Raw genomic sequence first — 27,557 nt, 5'->3', positions numbered from 1 at the left:
TACACGTATTGTTTTGAAAGTGTGAATGATGTACTGGGGAGGGAGGGCTGCGCCTACACACAAACACACACACACACACAAACACACACACGCATGCACACAGAGACATTTCCCGTGGCAACATGGGCTCAGTTCAAGTGTTGTCAGGAGAGCACCTAAAAACACACACACGCACGCAGCTTCGCGTATTCACCGTCATATATCTATCACATCTCTATTGACACACATTCTCGGAGGCCTGCTTCCCCTCTCCCTCTCCACATGTGTATGGGTGTATATGTGTGTGTTTTCCCTTCCCCGAGGAAAACGTTCAGTGAAAATTCACCCATTAAGAGTCGTCTGAAGCGTGTGAGGTAGTAGAGAGTAAAGCTCACAGGCGTTCCCAGGTGTGACAGAGTCAACTCTACAGGTCAGGGTGAATGCCCAACTGACTCATCCACTGACCCCTGACCTCTGCTCCAGCTCCTCTGGTCCGACAAAGCAATCTGTTGCAACCATGTACTGTCGTGGAAGGCTGCATTGCTGCAACACAGGGCTTCATTGCAAAAACCACAACAGAGGGCTTCAATGCAAAACCATGGACAAATGCTGATAGCATCCATATAATTTCTCTAGTACTGTATGTTTAATGCGTGGATCATGTGACTTTTGCCTTCTTTTCCACCCAGATGTAAAATTGTCATGCCGTATCACACCCACCACCAGAGAGCAGTAGTGCACCATTCTGATCTGGTCTGTTTACACTAAAGATAACTCTAAATCCTGGGTGCGAGTCAGTTGAAAAGCGTCACAAAGACATCCTTTCTCAACGTTGTATGACCATTCGATTTACTGTGATTTTTCCCTAGATCATAATGATGTTTTTTTGGGCTGTTTAAAACAATATATACGATATTCTCTTTGACCCTAAGATCTCCATGGTGCAATCCAGAGAGGGAAATCATGTTATGTATGTTTTCTCCTGTTTGTCAGTATATTATTACATAAAACACCTTTAAAGGAACAGTCAAATCCAACTTTCGATTGCAGGAAAACAGGAAAAGAACTGCAACAGACTTGAGCCCATGACTTAATGAAGGGACATTTATTAGAACAGTAGAATAATATCATCATGCCAGTCTTTACAGCAGCAGCAGCAGCACTTAACTCCCTCATTGACATCACACGGAACAGGAGAGGATTCCCACACTGCGGGGTCACTAGTTCAAGTCCCTTACCAACCGTCCTATAGCCTCCCCCAAGTGACTACACCTCCAATCCCCTGTGCTCAACCATTTTGTCTGATTGTATACTGTTGCGTTGTTACGTTTCACTAGAATTAAACTGTATTGTAATGCTCCGCGTCCTGTTCCTTGGTCAGTGATCTAAACTGGTCCGAGTGATTGGCTGGATCCAGAGTGGACAGTCAGGATCAATGAGGAAGCTCCTTGGGGCCAGTTGAGTACACCATGGTACTTTAGGCTAGTTCGGTGTGTATAGTCCATTATGCACGTGAGAGTCTTTACATAAATGACAGTATTTACACCATTGAAACATAGTCAGCGTGTGCTGTCTGTAAGTTAACAGCAGAGGAACCACAAACAACTGTTTTAGACGAGAGACCACTGTCACAGCAAAACAGGTACACCAAGATGGCATCCACATGCAATTTGTACACATTGTGGTACTTCTGAATCATGGTAGTTGTTCTTAATGTTATTTACAGGACCTTTCCAGCTACATTCCAGCTTTTTTGTTTCTGCGTATTTGTGCAACCTTCTGTCAGTGTGTATGTCAGTATCCTGTACTGGCTGGATGTTTCATGATTCAAATGGATGTCAGACCAGACTCTGGAACATAAGGTTGAACAGGGTTCTGTCTCCAGGGATCGTACCTACCTATAGTGTTAAAAAGTATTTTGCCAACAATAATTCTGTAAAATGGGGTGGCAATATCTCCTAAAAATATTTGAATGTCAATGTTTTTCTCAGAAGAACGTCTTGTGCAGTACCCTTCATGAACATAATGTAATTGCTTGACAACGGTATGCAATATACCATTGTCCAGAGAGTGAAATTATGTTACGTGTGTTTTCTCCTGTTTGTCAGTGTGATTGCATTACGTGAAACAAAATGTTACGTAAAAGTCACAAGTACAAGTTACAATGAATAGTGATGAAATGATACCAAAAACGAGGCTTATCTATATATGTCACATTATTTTCACAATGAACATATACTTCAATAAATATAAACACATTGTTGTATGTAAATTGCATAATCAATATAATCAACTTGGTATATAGATAATGACTTGGACAGTGAATAGTGGTAAGGAAATTAAAAATGATGTAACAAAAACTGGTAGCAAGTTATAGCAGAATCATTGGATTATTGAATACTAGGACTTGTATGGACTAACAGAAGACGAGCATAAAAATAAAATACTAAACATCTGTGTTGGAAGAGCTCAACTATACACTTAAACACCATTACTGTTACACAATGTCACTTTTATAATTGACTGCTTTTTAATCCAAAACAAGTAATCACTTTTTCTTAAATACATTTGTTTATGGGGCTAGCAACAGAAAGTAACAAGAATTCCAGACACCATTCCCTTTAGTACGAGGAGGTAACAAAGCAATTATTTACACATAGTACATAACTTAGAACAAGATCATAGTTGACAAGTAGTAGCGACTCTGTGACGTTGCTTGCAGTGCTTGGGCATTCACCTCAGTCCTTCAGATCCTACACGTTCTCCACAAAACATCAAACCTTTGTGCTTTTAACCTAGCTGTGAAGATTTGTATTGTCTTTATGATACGTTTGGAGGTCTGTTCCGGCTCTTTGAGCGATTCTAAAACACTATCATCCCTTGTTTCCTAAGATCCGTCTAGATACATTTTAGGTATTAGAATCTGGCTGTAAAAGGGAGATGATCAACAGTAAATCATAAAACCTTATTATTGGATGACACATAGCTATCTAGACAGGGCTGTTGGTAAGTATATTCAGGAGTGGAGCATGGTAAGGGGCCTTGATGGCTGAAGCTGTTCGCCATTGGGGCAGAGGCCAGGCAGGCCAGCTGAGATAACAGTCCTGTGGAACATCTTGTCTCTGGGCGTCCTTCTGAGCGGCTCACTGTAAACACGGTGCCCACGCACACACACAACATACCGACCAGAGGGATATTGCCTTTGTTTCCAGTTGAGCTTCTTTTATTCACAAGTCTGTGTGGAAGGAAGGAGTCTATGTCTCAGTATGTGGGAGATGTGGGGGGGGGGGGCGAGGTGATGGGGACCAGGACACAGACATGGGATTCGGGTTGGAGTTGCGGGGTCAGATTTCGAGGTCAGACGCTGCGAGGGGCTCTCTCCAGTTCGTGGGTCCTGCGGTTGCGTCCTTTCTGCCTCTCCTGCAGGTGTTTCCACTTGGCGGCCAGCCCGTGGGCGTGCACGTGGCCGTGAGCGTGCACGAGCCCCTTCTGCTGCTGCTGCTGTTGCTGCTGCTGATGATGCTGCTGTACCTGCTGGGCAAGATTGGCCTTCTGCCTCCTGTGTTTCCTCTCCCTCTTCCACACCTGCTCGCAGAACTCATCCACACTGTTCGTGGTGGGGTGGTTCACCAGGGACAGGAAGTCTCGGTACCACACCTTCTGATTGGGCGACTCTCGCACGGGGGGCAGGTCCTGCACAGTGGGGGAGTGGGCGGCGGCCTCCTCGTCGCGGTGGAGCAGCTCGTCCAGGCGCTCGGTGTCGATGACCTCCAGGGTGACCTTGCGGAGGGTCTGCATGAAACTGTGCTCCACCGCCTGACACAGGAAGGTTCCGGAATCCTGCTTGGTCAGGGTTCGGATCAGCAGGCCTTGCTCCGTACGTATGAAACGCTCCCCGGCTTTGATCTGCAACACAGAGAGACAGTAACAACAGCCATTACCTAAGAGACCACCACCACCTTCACCACTGTAACGTTAAGAGTCTTCTTTTTAATCTCCTTTGGGGACATGATGAGGGGACAATGAGGGGACAGCTCACCTCTTGTTTGCGGTCGTCGTTGGGTTGTTGGTACTGCCAGTAAGTAAGAGCTCTCTGAGACTTGGGAGTACATTCCAGAAACGTGCTGCTGTTCTCCACCCCATACACTGTCTTATCCTGCAGGGTGGTTTGACCATTGAGTTCGTCTGGAGAAACACACATCATGACCACAACATTAACATTTAGTCATTTAGCAGACGCTCTTATCCAGAGTACAGGGACATTCTCCCCCAAGGCAAGTGGGGTGCCCAAGGACACAACGTCATTTGGCACTAGCTCGCTTCCATAACCGCTCAGCCACCTGATTCCATGAACAACATGAATTCAGTGTGCCTCAGGGTGTTGAGTTGACAAATTAGCATGGCTCATCATCACAATCACATCATCCCAATATTGTTGTGCCCCACGCACTGTTATTATGACAAATTGCAACGTATTGTCTAGTACGGACATCACATTGAAAACTACCGGTGCACTGGCAACATTTGTGTGAAAAACACCCACAGAATGACACTCTGTCTGGCAGATCAGCTGTTTAAGCTTGTCCGCTCCCTATCAGCCTGTGCGTGTCTGGTGAAGCCTGGGGTCTCTCCCCTGCCCGTGTTTCCATTAGCCTCTCCATCCCCGTCCAAGCAACACTCACTCAATCTATAAGCCTTCCTTCCACCGACCTATGACGCTTTGTAGGGGAAATGGGCTGTAACAGAATCCGGAGTTTATAAAGGGTGGGAGCCTTTCAATCAAGTCCAGGTGCGTTCCTACAGCGTGAATCCAGGGCTGTAGCAGTGTTATTTCTGAAGTCAGGTCACGAGTACGTTCCAAATGTTACAGTAGAGCAGAGACGTCAGTCTGACTGCCGTCCTCGTCCGTGTCTTTCCTGGCCGGGCTTTGTGTTGCCGCTCCTGTACTCTCTGGAATGTCATCGGCTTTGGCTGTCAGTGGAAACCAGGCGATGCAGAACAACATCCTCTCCCTCCTCAGCCCAAAAGCCACCCCTCCTCCACCCTAAATGAGAAATCAATGTGTAGCATATGCTGTGTGGGTGGTTATAGGGCACTCACTGCGTGTGGGTGCGTTTGTGTGTGTGTGTGTGCGTGCGCTTGTTTGTGTCCCTTAGAGTGTATGTGTGTGTGTGTGTTGTGTTTTCGTCTGCCAAAGGACGGCAGCTTAAGCAAGCGGTGTTGAAATAAGTAAAATATGTAATCAACATGGTGAAAGAGTCTCTTTGGCTGCAGTCTAAGCCCTGTTTTTTGTCAAAAGACCGCTAACTGGCTAGTACCAGGCAATGAGACTGAGAGGAGGCAGAGAGGAATCCTGGAGATGTTAATTAAAAGCTTTAAACGGACCCACTGTAATCTACACACCACCAGCAACACATAAAAGACAAAACACATACAGTGTAACGTTTTTTTTTTTTTCTTACCGAGAATTGGAGAGGGTGAGGCACAAGGTTTACAAGGTCTTCAAAGTACAGCCAAATAGCCAAGTTCTGTTTATTGTATGCGTTCATGTGTGTTTCGTGTTGATCTTATACGAAAAGAAAATTGCTATTGCTTCGTCACCCAAGTGTGTTAAGGAACTCCATACCGTGATGCTGCAGATCTGAGCACTGGGTCAAAGGGTCTCCATTCCTAATGTCCTGCCTCCTCGTTCTCCTACAGTCAAAGAAACAGAGAGAGAGAGAGAGAGAGAGATAGAGAGAGAGAGAGAGAGAGAGAGAGAGAGAGAGTTAATGAGTAAAGTGAGTTAATGGTCTGTGGTTGGGATCTGCGCTAGTGGTGTGAGCCAAGCAGATAAGCTAACTGTAGTGAGGCCTACCTCAATAAACCCATAGTAAAAGCACAGCTTAGCTCTAATTACAGGGTGTGTGGAAGAGAGGAATTCAAACCTAATCAATCACTCATGTCTGTCCGACACACACACACACACACACACACACACACGGACACGGACACACAAACACAGCATGAACAGTTGAGGTATGTATTGTAAATAATGACTGAATAAACAACTCTGGCTCTTTGGAAAGTTGAAGAACAGGACAGAGAATAGGAGGCACTGTGTTCTCGTCTGTCCATGTTTGAGAGACAGCCAGGAGATGAGTGGATAATTGGAGGTGTGAGATTGCTCGACTGGGCAGGTTAGCAGGGTAGCTATATCCTGCTCTCTGTACATTGGAAAGTACAACTAGCCGAGGAAACTTGACACGGAGCAGCTAAAATTCAAATCAATATGCCCAGTGGAGCTTTATGAGTGGGAGGCTGCAGAGGAGTTCTGCATAATCACGCACGCACACACACCACAAAAACAGACACACAGACACAAACTGATTTATTTCACCTCTCTTTCACCCAGACAAAACTGTTCCTCAGACATCTCTGATATTGGTCCTCATTTACAGTAAACATGCGGAAGGTTCTATTTCGACGTCGGGAGAAACGCAACCCTTCTACCTACAGGGCTTTCCGTCATGCACACAAAGACTGCTCTATTTCTAATCCCTGCCTCCACTGAAACGTGCCAGCCTCCATATGTTCCCATCTATGGATATGAAAAACCCTCCTCTTTCTTTCGACGATATGTTGAACATGTTTGCCCTTTGATGCATGTGCTGTGCATTTGAATGGTGGAGCCTGCGGCTCCATGGTTGCTGCTCTGTCTAAAAAAGCCCCTCGCCTCCATCCACAGTCTATCACATTTACCCTTCGAAAGAATACACGCTACTGTAGCTGTATGGAAAAGTGTCTGTCTCCAAACTGCATGGAGGCATGTGTGTGGGTGGGTGGGTGTGCATGTGTATGTGTGTGTGTGTGTACCTCTTGGCCATGGGGAAGTATCTGGAACACTCTGTGCCATCCCAGGCACAGTAGGGGTCTCTAGCCAGACAGCACTCGGCGCAGGCCTTCCCGTACACCTCACAACGGTGCAAAGGCATCTGGGACACACCCATGGACGAGCCCAGGTACAGCTGTTGCTGAGGAAAGCCCAAAAAAAGCCAGGTCAGATAAGATGTTTATTTGCCTGTACGCAAACTATTTCACCGATCACAGCCGTGTGGAAATACCTATTGACATTTGCATGTGGTTTAGTAGAAACGCAAGAGAAGGTCACAGCAGGTAAAAGGTGTTCTTTCATATGACACGTCAAATACACTTTCCATCTCTCATTTGCAAGACCTGTTATGTCAACCACAGACAACCTGTCTGCATTCAAAGTTAACCTGATTTCTTAACGGTGTAACCTCACTCTGCTGACAAGTGTTTCATTGTTCAGTGTTACGGCCCTCAGGCAAGGTGTCAGACCTGTGTCTTTTTTAATTTTTTAAGATGAGATCTGTCTCTCTCTCTCTTTCTCCCTTTCTCGCTCCACTTCTCTCTCTCTCTCTCTCTCTCTCTCTCTCTCTCTCTCTCTCTCTCTCTCTCTCTCTCTCTCTCTCTCTCTCTCTCTCTCTCTCTCTCTCTCTCTCTCACTCTCACTCTCTCTTTGTCATTCCAAGTTGAGTTCCAATAAGGGTTCCAATTAAATGTAAAAGTGACACCGTAAGACTATATCCTTTCCCTGTTTTCCTGCCTCTCTGTTCCTGGGTAGCTAATTAGGATTCTGGGTATTGCAGGAATGATGCTAACAGGAGCTGACTGGCGTTAAGAGAACACACCATGACTGTAGAACACGGCATTCTCATCACATATTCATAGAGTTGACTTTGAAAGTGGTGATGATCACTTCTAGCTCTTTGGAAGAAGAACACCACACCACAGAGACTGTGCAGTGTGTCCGCATGTTATGACATTGTTCCTGTCACGGTGTGTTACATCTGTATACCCATGATGGTTTTATGCTGTGAGAAATTCATACATCTTCAGTTACCTGCTTTGTGGAAAGCTCCATTGCCGTTATAGCGGTCGGTTCCTAGAAGAAGAACAGGTTGATAATGAATGATGCGTTCGCACGGGGAGGCAGGCTGCATTAGACGCTGGGTGGGCGTGGACGTACCCTGAACACCGTCATCTCCTCCAGGAGGACCTCCTCCAAGTCATGCCAGGATCCTCGAGGGACGGAGACCACTTTCAGCACTGTCCCCGCATCTGCGCCAGGGCAACGTGGGTCAACGACACGCGACGACACGCAACGCTGTGTGTTTTTAGCATGCGTGCGGGTGCAAGTGTACCTGTGCCTATGAACATGACGTCGTACTGTCCGTCCTCTGCCTCCACCCTGTCCACCACTAACTGAGTGAACTGGTAGTCCACATCTGTTTTGACTATGATTGGTCGGTTGTTGATGGGGTGCACAGGGTTAAACATGGCGGGGTGACCTCTGGCGAAGGTTATGACGTCGTCGGGGAGGTCCTTCGTTGAATCAAATCCTCCGAAGGTCTTGCTAGGGCACTGAGGATGCAAATGTGAGGATTTAAGAGACCACGTTGATTTTTAATGACTGTAATTCAACGTATGACTTGATAACACACGCACACACTCACCCAAATGCGCGCATACACAGACACACGCACATACACACACTTTGCCCTCACCGTGCCAGGGCGCGGGTAGGGGACTCGCCCCTGGAAGGGCACCCACTGGTAGTTTGGTCCATCTCTGTGGGCATAGGGACCCAGGAACACCCTCCTGATGTCTGCCATGTTGTACATGCACACTGCTGACCCCTTGAAGATGTTACTGAGGGCCAGAGAGAGAGACAGGGATGTGGCAGGATAGAGAGACAGAGAGGTAGAGACAGAGAACGAAAGACAGAGAGAGATAGTAAGGGAGAGAGAGAGAGAGAGAGAGAGAGAGAGAGAGAGAGAGAGAGAGAGAGAGAGAGAGAGAGAGAGAGAGAGAGAGAGAGAGAGAGAGAGAGATGGATAAAGACAGAAAATATCTGGTTAGATACACAAAATGTATAGTAGATAAGTAACACTAACAAACCCCGTGTTGGTTGCCTACCTGGAGGTGGTGAACACGGCATACACTATGGGGTTCTTCGGATCCTTGGAGCTGATCAGGAACACATCCTCTGTGGACGACAATCACACGACTTGAGTCCTGAAATGATCCACGCTCACAGTACACTCGTGAATGTCATTCAACCGTGTCGCGCACTCACGCAGTTCATCAAAGTGTGTGTCGATGCCGTTGAGGCCGGGGACAGAGCAGACCAGCCGAGCTTTGAGGAAGGTGGTCCATTTGTTCACCAGACTCCTGTGGCCACCTAGGTCATTCTGTTGGGTGGATCACACACGGTTAACACCAGCCACACTGTGCATCTCAACTACATATTAGGCCAGAGTAGGGAATCAAGAAAAGCTTTTGACTGGATCGCTGAATTTAACTTATTGTTTATTATACTTATTGATTATTGTTGGTATACCCGCCAAGTCAGTCACACACTGCCCAAACAAGGATGGACCACATTCAGAGGCACCGTCTAAGTACTTACAGATGAACTCCACAACCTAAAGATGATGAAGCGCTGACAGATATCTGAGTCGGCATTTTAATACCCCTGTGCGTGTTTGGTGTCTGCACTGGTGTGTTTGTTTTCCCTCAGACAGCGACAGAACACTGGCTCCTGCAGTGTGAGCCTCCTCAGTGAGGACACAAAACAAACACATCCAGCCCCCAAGTGATTTATGATACCAAATTCAAGCGCACACCCAAATATGCACAGCCTAAATTGATATGGCATCCTGCATAATAGACGGATTGTTCTGTGTTGAGAAGAGCAGATTCCTCGCATACTGGAGAATCAGGCAGGAACAGAGGACTCTGGGGGGGGGGGGGGGGGGTTATAGCACTGATCTAAGATCAGTTTGGGGCCGTTCCTCCTAGGGAACTTGGTTGGGTTCTGGCGGGGCTGAAGCTGATTCCGGACCAGTTCCTGGTGGGGTTTTGGTCTTGGAGCAGGATGGCAGGGCAGACGGCAGGCTCTGCCAGAGCCTGGCATTAAGCAGACTGTGGTGCTATTGTTGTGCCTGTCTCTCTCAGGCTCCAGTGACATTTCAGCCATCTCTCTCAGGTTTCTCTCAGGGCGGCGGGAGGGCGGCGGGGTGGGGAGGCACCAAACACAACAAACCGCACGCCCCATCCCCAGGATAAAAATAACCTGAGATAACTACTCATGAAAGACCCCTCATGGAGGCCTTTCTGACACTCGCCAAGTGTTTTTGAGAGAGAGAGAGAGAGCTTACCTTACAGAGCTGTCCGATGCGAGCATGTGTCGCCTTCCCTGCGTGCTCTCCATCCATGGCGTTCTCTCGGAAGAACAGGTAGATCTTGTCATCCTCGGGGTTGTCACTCTCAGGGATCTGGTGGACGCTCACAAACCTCGGGTCTACACACACACACACAACCACACGCACACAACCACACAACGAGCATTGCGCACACATGAACATAATGATATTATGAGACTGGTATTTCAACCCTGGCCCTTTGCCTGCAGGGGTGTCGAGTTTGAAATCTTTGTTTGGTAAGCAGTGACTAAGAAACAGCACAGGGTCTTATTTCACTCCAGTTCTCCGGAAAATGTTTAAGGAAGGATTTATTTCTTTATTTTAGGTGACATTCCATCTCTTGCTTATCGTCTCTCCTCTCTGCTTTTGTTTCCTGTCACGCCACATGTCTTCCTCTCTGTGTTTCTTTCTTTAACCCCCCCCCCTCCCCCTCATAGTCCTGTTGCACAGTGTGTTGCTGGATAATGGAGTCTGGTTCTTCTTCATCAGAAAACCCTACTGGCCTCTCTCACCGTTTAGCCAGCGCGAGTCATGCTGCTCCGTCCTGATTGGATGGTGCTTGCCAAGGGTCCGGAATATGGCAAAGTCCCGCCCCATGAAGTCAGCTGACGTCCCCGAGTACAGCTCCCCATCTGGAAACAGAGAAAGGAACGAGCTTCTGGTGAAGGGAACGGGCGAGTGTGTGTGTGTGTGTGTACGCGTGTGCGGACATGAGTGTGCGACTGCGTGTGTGTGTGTGGAGAGCGTGACGTACAACGACCCAGATCGTAAGCAGGTGTGAAGCCGCAGTATTGCTCTAGCAGGTAGCAGAGATTAGCAGTGCAGACAGAGCTGGGCTTTCCAGAGGAAACAGCCTGGCCTGACCCACCGTGACTGACAGCCCTGCATCGTCACCAGTAGAAATTCACGTGGAACCCGACGGAGAACAGAGGGGAGGGAAGGACATGCGTGTGGGCGGGGGCAGGAGAGAGGTGCGAGACGTAGGGAGAGGGGGGAAGAGAGGGGGGGGGGGGAGAGAAGGGCAGAGAGAGTGGTGATGGAGTGGAAAACGACCATCTGCTGGATGAAATGCTGTGATAGGGCCCGGATGCGGCCGGAAAATCGTCGCTCGTCACACACACTCGGTCTGGTCCCATTAACTAATGTGCCACCCAACAGCATGCTGTTGAGTTGTCAGACCAAAGCAGGTTTTACAGACGCGGGAATGAATGGTTCTCTGGTGTGTAAAGCCCAAGTACAGAGCACGGCCTCGCCTAATGACTGACTTCATGAATCGCCAGTCTTGTCATTGATGCTTTCTTTTAACAGAGGCTCAAATGAAGGAGCGTGGATGTGTGACGTATGGCTCTGCCCCTCATTTCACGAGTGCGCAGTGTACGCTCCAAACCTAAGGTTCAAGTTGAAGGCCTGTACTGTAAAGCTTTTTTTGCGCATTATATAAAAGTGTGTGTGTGTCTAACTTACCAATGAGCATGGAGGCGGTGAGCAGCTTGGGATCATAAGGGCTCTTGCCTCGTCCGTTCTCTATGTGGGACTCCAGTCTGAACACATTGTCCTGGATATACACAAGCAGAGACGAGGTCACACAGGAGCAGGGGCGGGGGCGACACCAAAGGTTCAACACAAATATCCTCCCTCATCTAGGGGATGGGTGTAGCTCACGTGTAGAGCATTTGACTGCATATCAAGAAGTCGCCGGCTCAAAACCCCCCTGTACAGAACGGTGCTTTGGACGAAAAGCTAAATGAATGTGTTCTGCTATCTAAAACCCTGTAGTCTAACCTGCACAATGTGCACCAGGATTCAAAGGAGAATCCCAGGGGAAGAGTTGGAGATATTTAGCTCTCTCCGACACAGTCGGATCCCCGGCGTTGTCTGAAAGGACCAGCCCTGGAGGTGCACTGAAGGGATGTCGCGAGAGAGAGCTACTGGAGTTTTATCTAATTATCTGAAAATTGCTTTAGTCTCCTGAATAAGAAACACATTTGCATGTCTGACTCGTTGACATTTGGGAGATTAGTGTGAGAAATCAATTTGTCTTTCAGACACTCCCCCATTCACATGCACGTAAAATCTTCGAGCCAATTTGAAATAAATGTCGAAATCCGTCTAATAAACCAGTGCCGAATGACATTACAGTGTAAATCAATTTAGAGGACCAAAATGGTTTCACTGAGAGAGCCTTTGTTAAAAAGGGATACTGTATACCTATGGTAGACTTCTGACATTGGGCCTGTACTTGTTGTGAACTTGGCCTATACTCGGGTTCTCATGCTGCGGAGAGTTTGGATACTGGAGGGAGAGAGAGTTGGTGTACCTCAGGTCTCTTGCCCACCTCCAGGTAGGCACAGACAGGGTGGAAGGCCCCAGTCCCACACACATAGAGATGAGTCTGGTTGAATGGCTGCAACACTTTGATGAAGTTAGAACACTCCCTCTAGCATAGAAAGCGAGAGAGAAAGTGAGAGAGAAAGAGAGAGAGAGATAAAGATGGGGGGGGGAGAGAGAGATGGGAGGAGAGAAGGACAAAAAGATTTATTCCACTACATTTCACATCCCGAACACAGGTCACGTTTTACTGGTAAGGCTGTCTCTTGGCTTGAGTCGACTGTATCCTTGTCTATTTGGGTCAGTTAGCCCAGCCAGTACTGAAGACCAGGGAAAGAGGTGGCCCTGACCAGTGTTGGGTTGATCCTAGTGGACCCTGTGAAAGGTCAACACCCACTGGAGAACAGAAGGCTAGAATGAGGGAGACAAAACTCTAATCACAACAAAGTGCTTGTCCTCAGGGAAATGTCCTGCGTCGTTGACATTTAATCTGACTAACCAGATGATAACCCATGGTACCTAAAGCCTCTCTGTCAATGTTTATATGCTGAGTAATAATTCTCTTATAAACTGACTCGTGGTAATCTGTGTTTGTTTTTCCTCTGTTTTCCTTTTTAATCTCTCTCACTCTACTTTTCTTTCTATTTCATCATCTCGCTTTCTCAATTTCTCTCTCTCTCTTTCGTTCTCCCAGTCATTTTCTCTCTCTTTCCCTCTGTCTCTCTCTCTCCTCACATTGACCTCTCTTCACCCTGACTGCCTGTTGCCAACTCAGGGAGGGGAACGTCACAACAGCTGGGATTGTTATGATAGCCATGCTGCCCCCGCACTCACACTGCAAAACACCCAGCATTAAAGCACCCCTTTTCTGAGTGTCCCCCATGAGATTATGTGTGTCTGTATGTATGTGTGTGTGTGTGCGTGCGTGCGCGTGTGTGTATGTCCATGTATGTGTGTGTGTGTGTGTGTGTGTATGTCCATGTATGTGTGTGTGTGTGTATGTCCATGTATGTGTGTGTGTGTGTATGTCCATGTATGTGTGTGTGTGTTCCTCCAGTGCCACGTGGGCAGTTTCCTCAACACGTGCCTGAGCAGACTTGACCTCACATGAAAATGAATGTGTCATCACACATGGAAAAAGCAGGAAAACAGATCCACAAATAATGCATGGCTAAGTTTATGTGGCTTTTTTTTAGGTCAGAAGCAGAAAGCTGCCACGCTTAAGCTTTTGTTTTTACTTTAACAGCTGTCTTCCCTGTGTAGATGACCTGGACCTGATGCTAGAGCTGCTGTGATATAAGAAGGAATGTCATAGGGAATTTACAGCTACAAAATAAGACTGTAAGAAACAGTCAAAAATTGTCAAATGTGACCAAATTATCGAAAGTATTCTTACTTGCTTGTGAGGTAAATACATATGACTGGGTCAATAAGTACTCAGGTGTTCCAGCAGTACTAGTGTTTACTGAACAAGTTTTTGGGGCTTCTCACTCTTCTCTGTCTGTCTCTCTCTCTCTTTGTCCCTTCTGTCTTTTTCTTCCACTCCATCTTTTTTTCTCTGCTCACACACACTCTCTCATCTCCCCGCGGCAACATGTGACGTGTCTTTCTGCCAGTTCATCAGAGTGCACACCGCTCCTCTCTCTCTTCTCTTCATCCATCGTTCATTCCCCCTCTCCCCTGCCCCTCAAACACACAAAGACCACCCTTCAGGCCTCCCCTCTCATACTTGCCAGCCTGTTTACAGAAAACACACAAACACAAAGGACTTTATGGTCCTTTAAATGAGCCTTGTGCAGAGGCACCAGAGCTGAGTTTGGCCAAGCTGTATCCCAGGCAGTGCACTGAGGCAGAAGCAGCACTGCTATGATTTCATGTACCAGGCCATCGCCTTAGGACCTGACTGAGATGAAATTCAGAAGACAAGCTTGTTGAAAGCTGTAGCCATGTACAGCACGTATGCATGAATGTTTACGTGATGGTACACCACACTGCAGTACACCACACCCCACCCTGATACACCACATTACACCATAGTACACCATGACCATGGAGTCAACATTGGAGGGGACGAAATCTGCAGGGGAGTCTGAGGGTCCCTCCCTGAAAACTTTTTACGTTTAGTTATGAATATGATTACATTTTTTATGATAATTTTGGACAGTGTGCGTGCTTGCCTGTCGTAGCGTAGCACATTTATATTTTATTTAAATTTTTATATAAATATATTTTGGGGGACATTTTTACCAGATTTGAATATTGTGTCCCCCCCCAATATATCCTGTTAACGGTCCAGCTAAGGAATACAAATCCAGGCGCAAAATGGATGACGGAAGCAGTGTTCTTTGTGCATCAATCCTGCTGAATCAGATAAAGCACTCCAATGTGTTCATGCTTCAGTTTTTGTGTTTCAGCAATACTAATGGGGGATTTAGCTATGATATATGATAGTTCTAAATTATGATTACGGCCCTGATACACCCCATCCTGGTGCACCCTGATACCCCCCATCCTGTTACACCATGATACCCCCCATCCTGTTACACCCTGATACCCCCCATCCTGTTACACCATGATACACCCCATCCTGTTACACCATGATACACCCCATCCTGTTACACCATGATACACCCCATCCTGTTACACCATGGTACACCCCATCCTGTTACACCATGATACACCCCATCCTGTTACACCATGATACCCCCCATCCTGTTACACCATGATACACCCCATCCTGGTGCACCCTGATACCCCCCATCCTGTTACACCATGATACACCCCATCCTGTTACACCATGATACCCCCCATCCTGTTACACCATGATACACCCCATCCTGGTGCACCACAGTGTACAGCAGGCTGCTTCTTGCCCTGACAGCCGCCGCCCTGAGATAAACCCTGCAAGGTACAACTACCTGGCAAACCTAGTTGACAGGCTCGAGTGCTCTGATGATGCCCTTGGCCAGGGGCCACCGTTATTCACAAGCATCCCATATAACATGTACCAGCGCCGCGCACTTCCTTGTTTATCCTGTTGTGACACTCTCTCTCTCCTGTCCGGTCAGTCTGTGATTAAACAACCATGCTCTTTGGCGCACTGGGAGATTAAAGTCATGTTGAGGGCTCTATCTTGACCCAGATTTATGGTCAGATTCAGAGCACTCAAAACCATGTGACAGATTACATAAAGGAGGTAGACAACACCGACCATGACATGTCACGAAGCTCTGATGAGAAGACTGGGGATAAGCTGGCTCGCGCTGTGGTTCTCAATGGAACACTCCGATTAATTAGACCCAAGGACAATAAGATGACTTATCCAGCACAACATGTCATCCGTGATCAAGTGCACTTTGCCAGAAGGCCATGGATAGTGGGCTAGGATGACCGGCGCAGGAGTGTCCTTCTACAGGTGCAGAAGTGATTTGTGGCGGAGGTCTTACCGAGAGGTCTTTCCCTGCCCACTTGCACTCATCTCTCCTGGAGGGGGAGGCCGGCCACGGGATCTACAACACACGGAGAGATGCAGTTGCGTTACAATATTGTTCAATACAGTGTACATGGAAACAAACACACCCAGGGATTACCAGTCCAGACACCAAAATGATTTTACACCACATTATTGGGTGTGCTTGCCTTCAGCGAGCACAACCTAAGGCACGCACAACCTTTGTTCTCTCTCATATATATTTATCATTAGGGGCCAAACAGCGAAGCTGCTAGGGAACCTATTGTTTTCGTTAGTTTTATTATTATACTTAGGACTAGGAGTCTATGGCAGCCCATAGAACCTTATGGTGCAAAGTTTTGAAATTTGGCACACTGATTGGGAACGGTCTCCTGATTATTGTCACCAAGTTTCATGTCGACCCCTGAAGCACTATAGCGCCACCAAGGGGTCAAAGTTGGAGGTGTGTTTACGCCCATAACTTTTGAACCATAAGACCATTTTTGTGAGGTATCATTGGATTCCTTAGATGTAGATGATTCGACTGGACCCTATGACGTAATTGTCGTCATGAAGGTTTTTCCGTCATTTTGTATTTTCATAAAAAAATGAATTTTTCGAACTCCTCCTCGGCCGTTGCTCCGATTTTCATGAAAATCGTATTAGATCATCTTCAAACTGTGCCAACAAAAACTCTTTAGAATTTCATTGATAAGTCAAACCGTTCACGAATAACGCCCAAATGATTTTGACAAAGATCGCCAAAGCGGACGTGAGGCCATGAATCTGCAACGGTTTACCGTTTGGAGACGAAACTTTGGAAATGTCATCACAAGCATGTCATCTAATCATCTTCCTACCACAATCACCTTGATATGTCAAAATATGACTGAATTACAGCTGTTTAAACTTGGGTCAAATCTGACAACGCTTGCCACAGGAGAAACGGCTTACTTTCTTTATACAGTAACTGAACATAGCAACTGAAAAAACGTGAAAAATTCTCCAAAGCCTCGTACCCGGCAGATGAACGAATCGTTCACCTCCCAACCGTGTCTTCGGATCAATGTTTCGTTCTTCTGCCAACCGAGTCTTCGGATCAATGATTCGTTCATCTTCCGGGTATGAGTCTTTGGATCATTTTTCACGTGACCTGCATAGGCTCAGTACTCGTTCATTTTGACTGGGTCTTCGGGTACGAGTCTTTGGATAATTTTTTGTTTAACTCGTTCACTTTCTTGTGACTAGGTTTAGTAAGACGTGAATGATATTCGTTCACAAGTGATAATTATAGGTTTTGTTATTTTAACTTCTTTTTTTTCTTCCCTCGGCCACGAGAAAATGAACGAATCGCTCTCTGAGACTACTCGTTACTCCCGAGTCATACTAATGATTCGTTCAAAATGAACGAATCGTTCACGAGCGACACATCGCTAACTCAGCTACCGTAGCTAAAAGTCTAGGAAAGTTGAGGCTGCTTTTCGCTAGGTACCTACGAACATGTCTTAATCTGCTAGACAAGTGGGTTCCACTTTGTTCTTTTGGTGAGCAGTCTCACGAGCCCTACTTACCTGGCGTCATGGAGCCGACCAGCTAAATAGTTATCAAATCTGACAACGCTTGCCACAGGAGAAACGGCTTACTTTCTTTATACAGTAACTGAACATAGCAACTGAAAAAACGTGAAAAATTCTCCAAAGCCTCGTACCCGGCAGATGAACGAATCGTTCACCTCCCAACCGTGTCTTCGGATCAATGTTTCGTTCTTCTGCCAACCGAGTCTTCGGATCAATGATTCGTTCATCTTCCGGGTATGAGTCTTTGGATCATTTTTCACGTGACCTGCATAGGCTCAGTACTCGTTCATTTTGACTGGGTCTTCGGGTACGAGTCTTTGGATAATTTTTTGTTTAACTCGTTCACTTTCTTGTGACTAGGTTTAGTAAGACGTGAATGATATTCGTTCACAAGTGATAATTATAGGTTTTGTTATTTTAACTTCTTTTTTTTCTTCCCTCGGCCACGAGAAAATGAACGAATCGCTCTCTGAGACTACTCGTTACTCCCGAGTCATACTAATGATTCGTTCAAAATGAACGAATCGTTCACGAGCGACACATCGCTAACTCAGCTACCGTAGCTAAAAGTCTAGGAAAGTTGAGGCTGCTTTTCGCTAGGTACCTACGAACATGTCTTAATCTGCTAGACAAGTGGGTTCCACTTTGTTCTTTTGGTGAGCAGTCTCACGAGCCCTACTTACCTGGCGTCATGGAGCCGACCAGCTAAATAGTTATTTAGCACTAGCGTTGTTGGCTATATATAGCTACTGTATTCCTGCCTGTGTTTGCACTGTTTCTCAGCAAGTATCATGCCGTAATGATTTGTTTTGCCATAAACCATCTCAGTTTAATGCATGAGTTTTATGTTTGGAGTACGAAAATGTCACAAAAAGGGTTCAGCTCCTGCAGAACACTTGATTTGACTGTTTACTCATGCAAGAGTATCCAAGAGTATTTAGTGAGAGTACTCAAAACAGTTTAAAAGACTGCTTTAAACCTCTTAAGCATCCTGTTAAATGTGCCTAAAAACGCCTAAACAGCATACCCAAAGTAAATTGGAAGCAGTTCTTGAACCATTTGGAGTACATGCATGTAAATGATCTCTTTTGAAAGCTGACACTCTGAAGTTATGTCCCCTGTTGTCAGGACCCCTGTCAGTCCTACTAGTGTTGAGTAATAGAAGCTTGAACACAAGGAAAGTGAAAATTTCTATTTCCGCCTAGATTTTGTTTTGAAAACAGAGGCCTGAAGAGGCCTAGAGGTGGTAGGTATTAGCTGGAAGACTAAATTGGACCACAGGTTGAAGCCTTACCCAATTCAAATCAAAAGTCAAACATAATACCACAATATATTCATATTTGACACATGTTTTTATAAGAGTACATCCAGGAATTTTCTAAAAGGGTCTTTTGGAGACTCCAAAATGACCCTTTGTAACCAAGGTCAAGGTCAAATAAAAAGGTATTATTTTTCATAATTGTTATCTCTAATGAAAGGTGGTACTTAGAACTATCATATATAATAGCTAAATCCCTAATTAGTATTACTGAAACACAAAAACTGAAGCATGAACACATTGGAGTGCTTTATCTGATTCCAAGGATTGGCGCACAAAGAACACTGATTCTGTCAACCATATTGCGCAATCGACTTTTATTTTGAAGGCTCCACAGACGCATACAAATGAGGTATTGGCATTTTCAGCTAGCTGTCAGCTACAAGGCTAACGACCTAATTTCAGAGCCAGTCGAAGCCAGTTCGAGAAATTTGTTTAGAACGAGTGTGGCGGGGGGGGGCAGGACGCACAGACCTAGTTGGCTTTAGAGGGCTGTCAACGGGGCATGGAAGCTCCTATTGGGTCAAACAAGGTGTCAATCAAAAGGGGAGGGTTCAACGGACATTTTGATGCCTTCATATTGTAAATACTCCGTTGCTAACCGGAGAAAAGAACACTTTTATGTGAACAAGTTGTGTCTTCCGTCGGCTAACTTGCATAATGAAACAAAGGATAATGGCTATTCATGAACGTAAAACATTGTATTTGGACGAATTACTTTACATGGTTAGATACTTTGAACCCTTGGGACTTACGCATATCAAGTTTTGATGGCATGATTTGCACACCTGGACCTATTTGAACCACTTAGGGTGAGTACAACTTTTTTCTTTGGCATTGTTGAAGGAATGTTCACCGGAAAAAGACGTTGACTTTGCTTGCTATTGCGACTTGATCTTGAATTGGTTTATTTCAATGGAAGCACAAGAATCGTAGCTTTCCAACGATGTATAACATGTGTAGCGTCTAAAAATATATTTGTTAGAATTTAGTGCGTAGTAACTGAGGGAGGGGGAGGCAGCATTTTTGTCACGCGGGCGAAACAGGAGCGTAATTAAGCAATATTATTTAATTCCGTCAAGAAAGAGGGATACATGAACAGAACTCCAGTGGCTGCCAAATGGCAGCAGCTATGTAGGAAATAAGATGGTTTTCATGGAAATCCTACTCTACTTGAGCTCAAGCGTGGAAAAGCCTTCCCGGTTTAAGGAGTCATAATCCCCCATTTAGTAATCATTCAGTTTCCCTCCACAGGCCAGAGACAATGACAACATAAACCGCAGTTTGGTCATGACTATGTTTGGATGTGACCAACAGATATCGCTCTCTTCAAACAGAGCAAGTCTTCATCTTTTCTCTTCACGGTTTTGCCTACGCAGCGTGAGTTGTCTGTGCATGCGTGTGATGGGGTAGAGGGGGTCACAATGCGATTTGTTCTCCACTTTGTATCCGTTTATTCCATTATTCATCCAGGTGTGCGGGGAGCGGCTAACATGCCTGGCACAGCGTGTGATCCTGTGCGACAGCTCTAGTCTGAAATATTCATAAGGCTCTTTTTCTGTTGAAACAGAGTCCCTGGATCCCTGAGCCTATGAACCACATGGGTGTAGACCCACACTCTGGAGAGGTGGACAGACAGATGGACAGACAGACAGATAGAATGACACAGACAGACAGACAGAATGACACAGTCAGACAGACAAGCAGGCAGACAGACAGGCAGGAAGGCAGGCAGGCAGAGACATTATTCTGTTTGGGATTCTACAGGAAACTGGACAGTAACACTTACTTGTGCATAGTCTTTGCTAATGTTGATGAGGTTGAAGGAGAAGATGTGGTCCTTGGCTCCAACCACAAGCCGGCCCTTCTCCTCGTCCAATAGGAAGGTGTGGTAGGCAGAGCTGTTGGCAAGGCCCTCAAACGTTACCAGGTTATTGGATTCCAGCATCTCTGTAGGGGAAGAGACAAGAGCAGGGGTGTTCAGTACAACATGGCCAATAAGGCTGAAGGACATGCATTTCTCAGATGCCTCCTGTTCTCTCCTTCTCGATCCATTGTTCCAAATAATTCTCTCTCATTTATATGTCTCTGTAAAATACAGTATATATTTGACATTTTGTCCTCTGAACTAAATATGCACACTTAGAGTCTGGTGGGGTGGTAAAGAGCAAGTCTGGTTTGTGTGCACTGCCAACACATCTTGGACCGAACGGGCAGTGCTCGAGTTAGCCAACAACCAAACGTTCTGGCTGGGGGAACTGACCTTGACTGGAGCAGTCAGGCAGAACTCACAGAGGGAAGTAAATGACATGTCCAGCAGATAGACTGCAGGCCTGAGAGAGGAAGGGTCGAGCAGGAAGATTCAACGAAAAGTGAGAGATATAACCCGATTAGAACTGTAACTATATTGAGAGACGGTCATTGGAAAAACCCTGCATTCAAAGACATTTGGAGACTATTCCTCTCTCTTCTCTCTCCTCCTCTTTTTGTCTCTCTCGCTCTCTCTCCGTCTCTCTATCTCTCTCCCTCGCTCTCCGGGAGTAAATAACACAAAGCTCCATGAATGTTTTAGCGGGGAAAACAGACTCTTTTCCGTGTGTGTTTATGTGCCACAGCCTGAGAGGGATTGCAGAAAGCGACAGGCAGGAGGAAACGGGGAGACGAGGAGAGGATGGGAGGACAGGAGGCACGCAGCTCGAGGAGGAGGAGGAGGAGAGAGGAACGTCGAGAGAGAGTGATGGCAACACCGAGGGACGCGCGAAGGAGACGAACAAAGGCCGAGTCAGAATTCCTCTGGCTGGGAGAGGGATGGCGAGGTGAGGAATGGAGAGAGAGGGGGATGGGGGAGTGAGCGAAAGACAAGAGGACCTCCTGGCTTTAGTTAGGAACAGATCCCCTCAAGCACTCTCTCCTGCTCTCTGGCTCTCACTCCAGAACACATACCTCTTCTCTGGGGGAGCACACACACACTGGACACAAATACAAGAACTCGTGTGAACGCCGCGTGCAATGTAATAAATCGGGCGTCCTCCATTGGGGTAGGACATGTTTCGAAAAGTCTCCCAGTCACTCTGGTGGATTTGTGGATTTGTGGATTATAGTCTGCTGTTTTCCTGACAGGTCTCTGTGAACTCGGAGATAGAGCCCTGTGCTTAGAGGCTCACCTTCCCCATCCAGAAGTCTTCCAGGAACATTCTGCATCACAATGTTACCTTGCAGTCCAAATGATGTAACAGACCCAACTAGCAGATCTGAAGGTGGTATGGCTTGAGCTAGAGCTAAGGATCCTTGATTAGCTCCAGTAGTTACTTTGTTACTGAGTAGTTACTAAATAAGCACACTAACCTAAACCTTTGTGAACTGTGAATGTACAAAAAAAAAGAAAAGCTTTTCGAGTCCAACCTGTCCCAAAACATGTTCCTGTAACCATGGTGATCAATCATAAACAGGAGTCCTGGAAGCCCTTGTCTGATGCTACAATAAAACAACTACAGTATCACTGACCTTTCACCCACATTAGTGTATATGTCTGAGATGTGTTTTTGGTAAATGTTCCATTGTCTTAAGTCTTTTTAGTGATGTCATATCCATCCTCATTGAGTGTACGTAATACGACTGACATGATCCAAATGTCGACATACACCCTCTTTACAAATGTCATAAATAATTGGGGGTTCACACACAAACACAGTGATGAATCACCTGAATAAACACAGGGGGTCCCACGCCTTTCAACCTCTAATGAGACACCAACAGGTGTGTTTGAGTGTGTGTGTACGAATCTGGGTGTCTGAATAGGGAAGCAACTAATTGCTTGGAGAGCAACTTGCTTGTTTTATAAACAGAGATTGTCAGAGCTCTTTTGAGAGTCAGTCTGCTGTAATTTTATAGCTTAACGCCAACTGTGTCTGTGAGAGAGTTTTCGCATCTCCATGTCAACACACCACGCACACAAGCAGCCTGCTCAGGTGTGTGGAGGGAGACCATAGGACTAGTATCCATGGAAACAAACAGAGTGTTAGGAAAGTTATTAAAAGAAACCATGATACTCACACCGATAATATCCTTTGTGGTCACACAGACACACACACATGCATGGCAGCAGCTGTGTACACACAGGTGTACTGGCATACACTGTAAAGTACAGGTTTGAACTGGTCTTACCTCTGTTCTGCACCATTTTCAGCCACAGTATGCCCAGACATTCGAAAACACAGACAGCTACTCTTTCTTATTGTCTTACTAACAGATGGACAGACAGGTGGACAAACAGTTGTGTGGCCACTGGGCCATCACCAGGTGCCACCTCCAAATATTTCCCGCTCTCACTTTTATCCAACCTCCACCACTTTTTCCTTCAAAACACCAGTTGTGGTTGCTGAACCCTGCACTCCATTTCGGCATCTCCTTTTTTGTTGTTTCCCTCTCCACTTTCCACTCTCCCTTGCTTGGTGTCAGTGTCACCTTCTCACCCTTCACTTTTTGCCAGTCTCTCATTTCTATCTCTCTCTTTTTATTTCCATCTTTCCTGAATGCCTCAGTCTGTTGGACACCATCGGGATGCTGTTTGATTCTATTATAATGGATCTCTCGTTCAGAGAGAGAGAGAGAGAGAGGAGTGAGAGATGGAGGGAGGGGGAAAGAGGGAGAATGAGGGAGGAGGGGGAAGATGGACGCAAAGAATCAACATTCCCATGTGAGATTGATATAAATAAACTCTTTTACCCTACATTCTCCCTCCTCTGTATCTTACTCTCTTTCTTTTCTCTCCCTCTCTCTCCCTCTCTCTCTCTCCCTCTCTTTCTCTCTCTAGACTGGAGGGCACAAGAAGCATTATCTAAGTGCTGCCACCAATAGAAAAAAAAATCAACACAATCAACTGTACAGCACATGAAGCAGTGTTGGATAGTATCCACAGTCTGTGGCCCTCATTCATTGGGGCAGTGTAGGGCGGTGGTGTGTGATTGCTCAGTGGGAACATACAAAGCACCTCTTGATCATGTTGAGTACAAATACGCTTCCCATCCAGTCACGCTCTATGCCCCACGGCCTGTAGCCCTATAGAGGTACTCGCGGTCTGTCTGTGGGTTAACGCTACAGCAGTCAATACTAAGAACACCAGTTACGACGCGGTTCCAATGTCACCTGCGAATGGGCCAGGATGCGCAAACAGAGGAGCAGATGTCAACAAACGGACGTGAGAACCGATGCACATGCAAATCCCGTACTCAGAACGAAACCCTGGAATTACTGACATGTGCAGAAGGCTAGATAAGGGAATACTGTGATATCACTCAGACCTGACAAAGACAACAATCAGAAACTGCTATCTGGGACCAGAGCCAGGGAACCAGAGTGCTGGTTCCCTGGCTGACGCCCTGGCTGACGCCCTCTCCGTGCATCCACCTCTCTGGTGTGCACTGTACAATACCAGCCGATGGAGAAGAACGCACTCGCTCTCACACCCCTAAGAAACCCAACGCTATCGCAGAGATTCTCGACATGCTTCAGGATTAGAGGCCTTTAATGGGACTTCCTCATTCCCGTCTCTGATTAAAAGTCCTTTCACGCCCAGGCAGACGGAGGGAGAGGGCCGCTTCCACAGAGACACTAATGTTCCTCTGGTGCCTCAACTCCCCTGTCCCACACTTAGCCTTTTGTTGTTGAAGGTCTTCGAGTGTTAGACTTTGGCCGGTTTTGCTGGTGTCTCAGTGTCTCACTGTGTGGGTCTGTGTGCATGTGCGCGTCTGTGTGTGTGTGTGTGTGTGCACCTTGGCGTCGGTTATCAAAGGGGTGGACAGGTCTCTGAGAGGCAGGGATGTTGGCAGGACACAGCAGCCTGTAAAACTAAAGCAGTCTCTCTGTTCCAAGCAGCTACAGCAGGAGCTCCACGGCTCCAGTCCTCTAACGCATGTAGGACGAGAGGTTCGGCTGAGGTACGGTGTATTTTCCTGTTCCCTTCTCCACCGGAAGGGAGTGCACCCATTAAGGAGAACAGGAGCACCGAAAAATACAGGGTCCCTCGGGAAGGAAGACTAGAGAGCAGAAACATTGCATGCCTTTCGAACTCAATGATTGTTGACGTAGTTGAGCTATGTAGCACTGTGTGTAGGTATCCAGGGCCAGTATTGTTATCATTCCCTCTGGCCCACTGACCATTTGCACGCCATTCTCCGGAATCCACTTTGTGTGTACTTGATCAACTGTGGTCCGTGTTTATGCTCTTGCGACATTGGGGTATGTGTGTGTGGATGTGTGTGTTTAGTCAGTCACCTGTAGGGGTCAGGGTTCCTTCACCTCACATGCTGGAAAGTCAGAGGCAGCCGACTTCTGGAAGTCACTGTGAGTCTGCATGCACAGGGATGTAACTCTATGACTGAATTTGAGAGTGCCTGTGTGATGCCCCATGGTCTAACAGAGTTATCACAGTGGGGAGTTTCTTATAAGTGACAGCCTGTGGTTTATATTTGACTGATTAACACACAGGTATCATTAGCTATCTACAGATGGTTCCAAACAGGAAAGTGTGTGTGTGCGTGCGTGCACGCTTGCACTAATAGGCAAGGATGTGTGTGTTCATGCGTGCATGTGTTTGTGTGGGACCACGCATGTGTGTGAGTGTGTAATTATGGATCTGGTAGTGCTGAGAGAGAGAAATGTCTCTCTTTGGGAAGCCATCTGCCGAAACAGACTAACACCATTCATTCTCAGTATAATTACCATGCAGACACGGACCAAGCGGAAAAAATGACATGCAGGGAAGAGAGAGGCAGGGAGAGATGAATGACACTTCACTGAGCCACCGGAGAGTCCAACTCTGCCGTCTCTTTTCATCCAAAGAAATAAATAAAAAGAACTTGAAATGTAGAAAGAGGGGGAGATATTTTTTTGGGGGGAGGGGAAAGAAATAAAGATAAATAAAACTAAAGTTTATCTTCCCTTTAAAGGAAACATGAACAGGTGCCAATCCATTTAACAAAAGTATACAGCTAAAACTTATGCATGTACTGTCATATATTAGCTTTAACACTGAAAGCTAAAATAGCATTAAACACTGTAATAAACTGAATACTCAAGGGTTTTGCCTTATTCTTCTAGGTAACTTTATTCAAGACGGTTCTGGTGTAGTCTGTCAGAGATATGGCTCACAGTAAAGTCCCTACAGTATCGATAGCTCAGATAAAGCAGTTAACTATTTTGCATTAATCACAACCTGTGAACACATAGTTCTTGATGTTCATTGATGCTTTCTAGACTGAAACCAAACCATTCCAAGGTATGTACCAGGTCGCTTTTACATGGTTGTTCATCATGGCAATACCACAAAGGAGACTGCGGACTGTGTCTGATACTCTCTGATCCAACAGATACCACATAGAGTATAGGAATATTGTGTGTTGTCAGCAGATACACAAGGTTAGCACTAATGCAGTAAAACAACTATGCAATTTTAAATATTTAATTCAATACATTGGATGTGCAAATTAAGCTGCACAAATGAACCAGTAGATTTTACAATTAAATCTGAGAACCAATAGATCTAGTTCAGGGGGATTTGACATGCCCACTGATTTACCTGATAACCTCTCCCCTTCATGGTTTGTATTTTGCATACCCATCCACACAAAAAAAAGAAAGTGAAATAATATTTTACCCTCCAGCAATCAATTTCTTAATGACCATCCGTTACAGTAGCAACACCTTACAGCTTAAACCTGGAGACTTGGTTTTGAACAAAACATGGTGTGGTGTAATGAGACAGCGTGTGAATAACACAGCCCAACATAGGCACAGACATTATATGCTCTAGGAGATCGGAGTTCAAGTGTTTAAACTGCAATGGGAGTCGTTAAGAGACGAGGACTCACCCTTATAGGAGAGCTTTAGTCTGGGGACATTGCTCTTGGTCTGCTGGGCACCACTGCCTCGGCTCCAGAGGAAAACCACCCCACACAGCAGCACGACTGTCCCCCAGAGAGAGCCCATGGTCGTGGGGGGAGAGAGGCCCAACAGGTTCCCGAAAGTACTCCTCTGGTCCTATTCTCCAGAAAGACAGGATCAGTCCACGACCAGGGGCAAGGTCTTGTGTGTAACCCGGTTCTCCGGTCCAGTAATGATGTCTAGTGGATCCAGTCCTCCAGATATGGACCAGTTTCCACCAGAATCAGAACCTGTCCTGGGTCAAAAGTCACTACTAGGGTCTAACTCCAGCTTGTTAGAACCTAAAAACAGATCTGCAGGTACTGTACCAATTAGTGTCACAGAGAAAATGCCGAACCAGGTCAAATCTAACCGCACCGCAGAACTCAGCCAAAGCACCACAGTTCACAGCCACAAAAGATGTCCTAGAGGGAAGAACTGGACCATACTGTGTCCACAGATAGTGAGGGGATCTGGACTTGACATCCACCTAAGATGGGTCTCTTCTCCAGCACCTTTCCAGTCTAATACATTCTCCTCGATATCCTTCTCTCTTCATGAAGGTTTTGCTCTGTCTTTTTGTTGTTGTTCAGTAACAAAACCCAGCCCGGTGTGTTTCAGCTGCTAATCCAGTCTTGTAGGTAGACAGCTCTCAAATACCTGCTGAGTACTCAACAGCACTCCAGTACTAGTCCAGCACAGCACAGCCTCGT

The 27,557-nt window shown here is 46.3% G+C and overlaps 1 protein-coding gene across 1 annotated transcript; it reads right to left on the bottom strand.

The window, feature by feature from the left end:
• Positions 1 to 1,065: 1,065 nt before the first annotated feature.
• On the bottom strand, positions 1,066 to 27,557 carry sema3ab (sema domain, immunoglobulin domain (Ig), short basic domain, secreted, (semaphorin) 3Ab). Its single transcript, XM_062461725.1, has 17 exons — positions 26,793 to 27,557; positions 20,714 to 20,874; positions 16,025 to 16,087; positions 12,568 to 12,687; positions 11,715 to 11,805; positions 10,763 to 10,882; positions 10,206 to 10,348; positions 9,122 to 9,236; positions 8,962 to 9,031; positions 8,550 to 8,694; positions 8,187 to 8,406; positions 8,012 to 8,103; positions 7,886 to 7,927; positions 6,835 to 6,992; positions 5,606 to 5,673; positions 4,019 to 4,164; positions 1,066 to 3,885 (listed from the first exon to the last, which is right to left on the bottom strand). The coding sequence occupies exons 1-17, from the start codon at positions 26,908 to 26,910 to the stop codon at positions 3,337 to 3,339; spliced, it is 2,421 nt and encodes an 806-aa protein (XP_062317709.1). The 5' UTR covers positions 26,911 to 27,557; the 3' UTR covers positions 1,066 to 3,336.

Source organism: Osmerus eperlanus, chromosome 5, assembly GCF_963692335.1.
Source record: "Osmerus eperlanus chromosome 5, fOsmEpe2.1, whole genome shotgun sequence".
Classification (NCBI taxonomy): domain Eukaryota; kingdom Metazoa; phylum Chordata; class Actinopteri; order Osmeriformes; family Osmeridae; genus Osmerus; species Osmerus eperlanus.
This window is presented reverse-complemented; position numbering and strand designations above follow the sequence as displayed.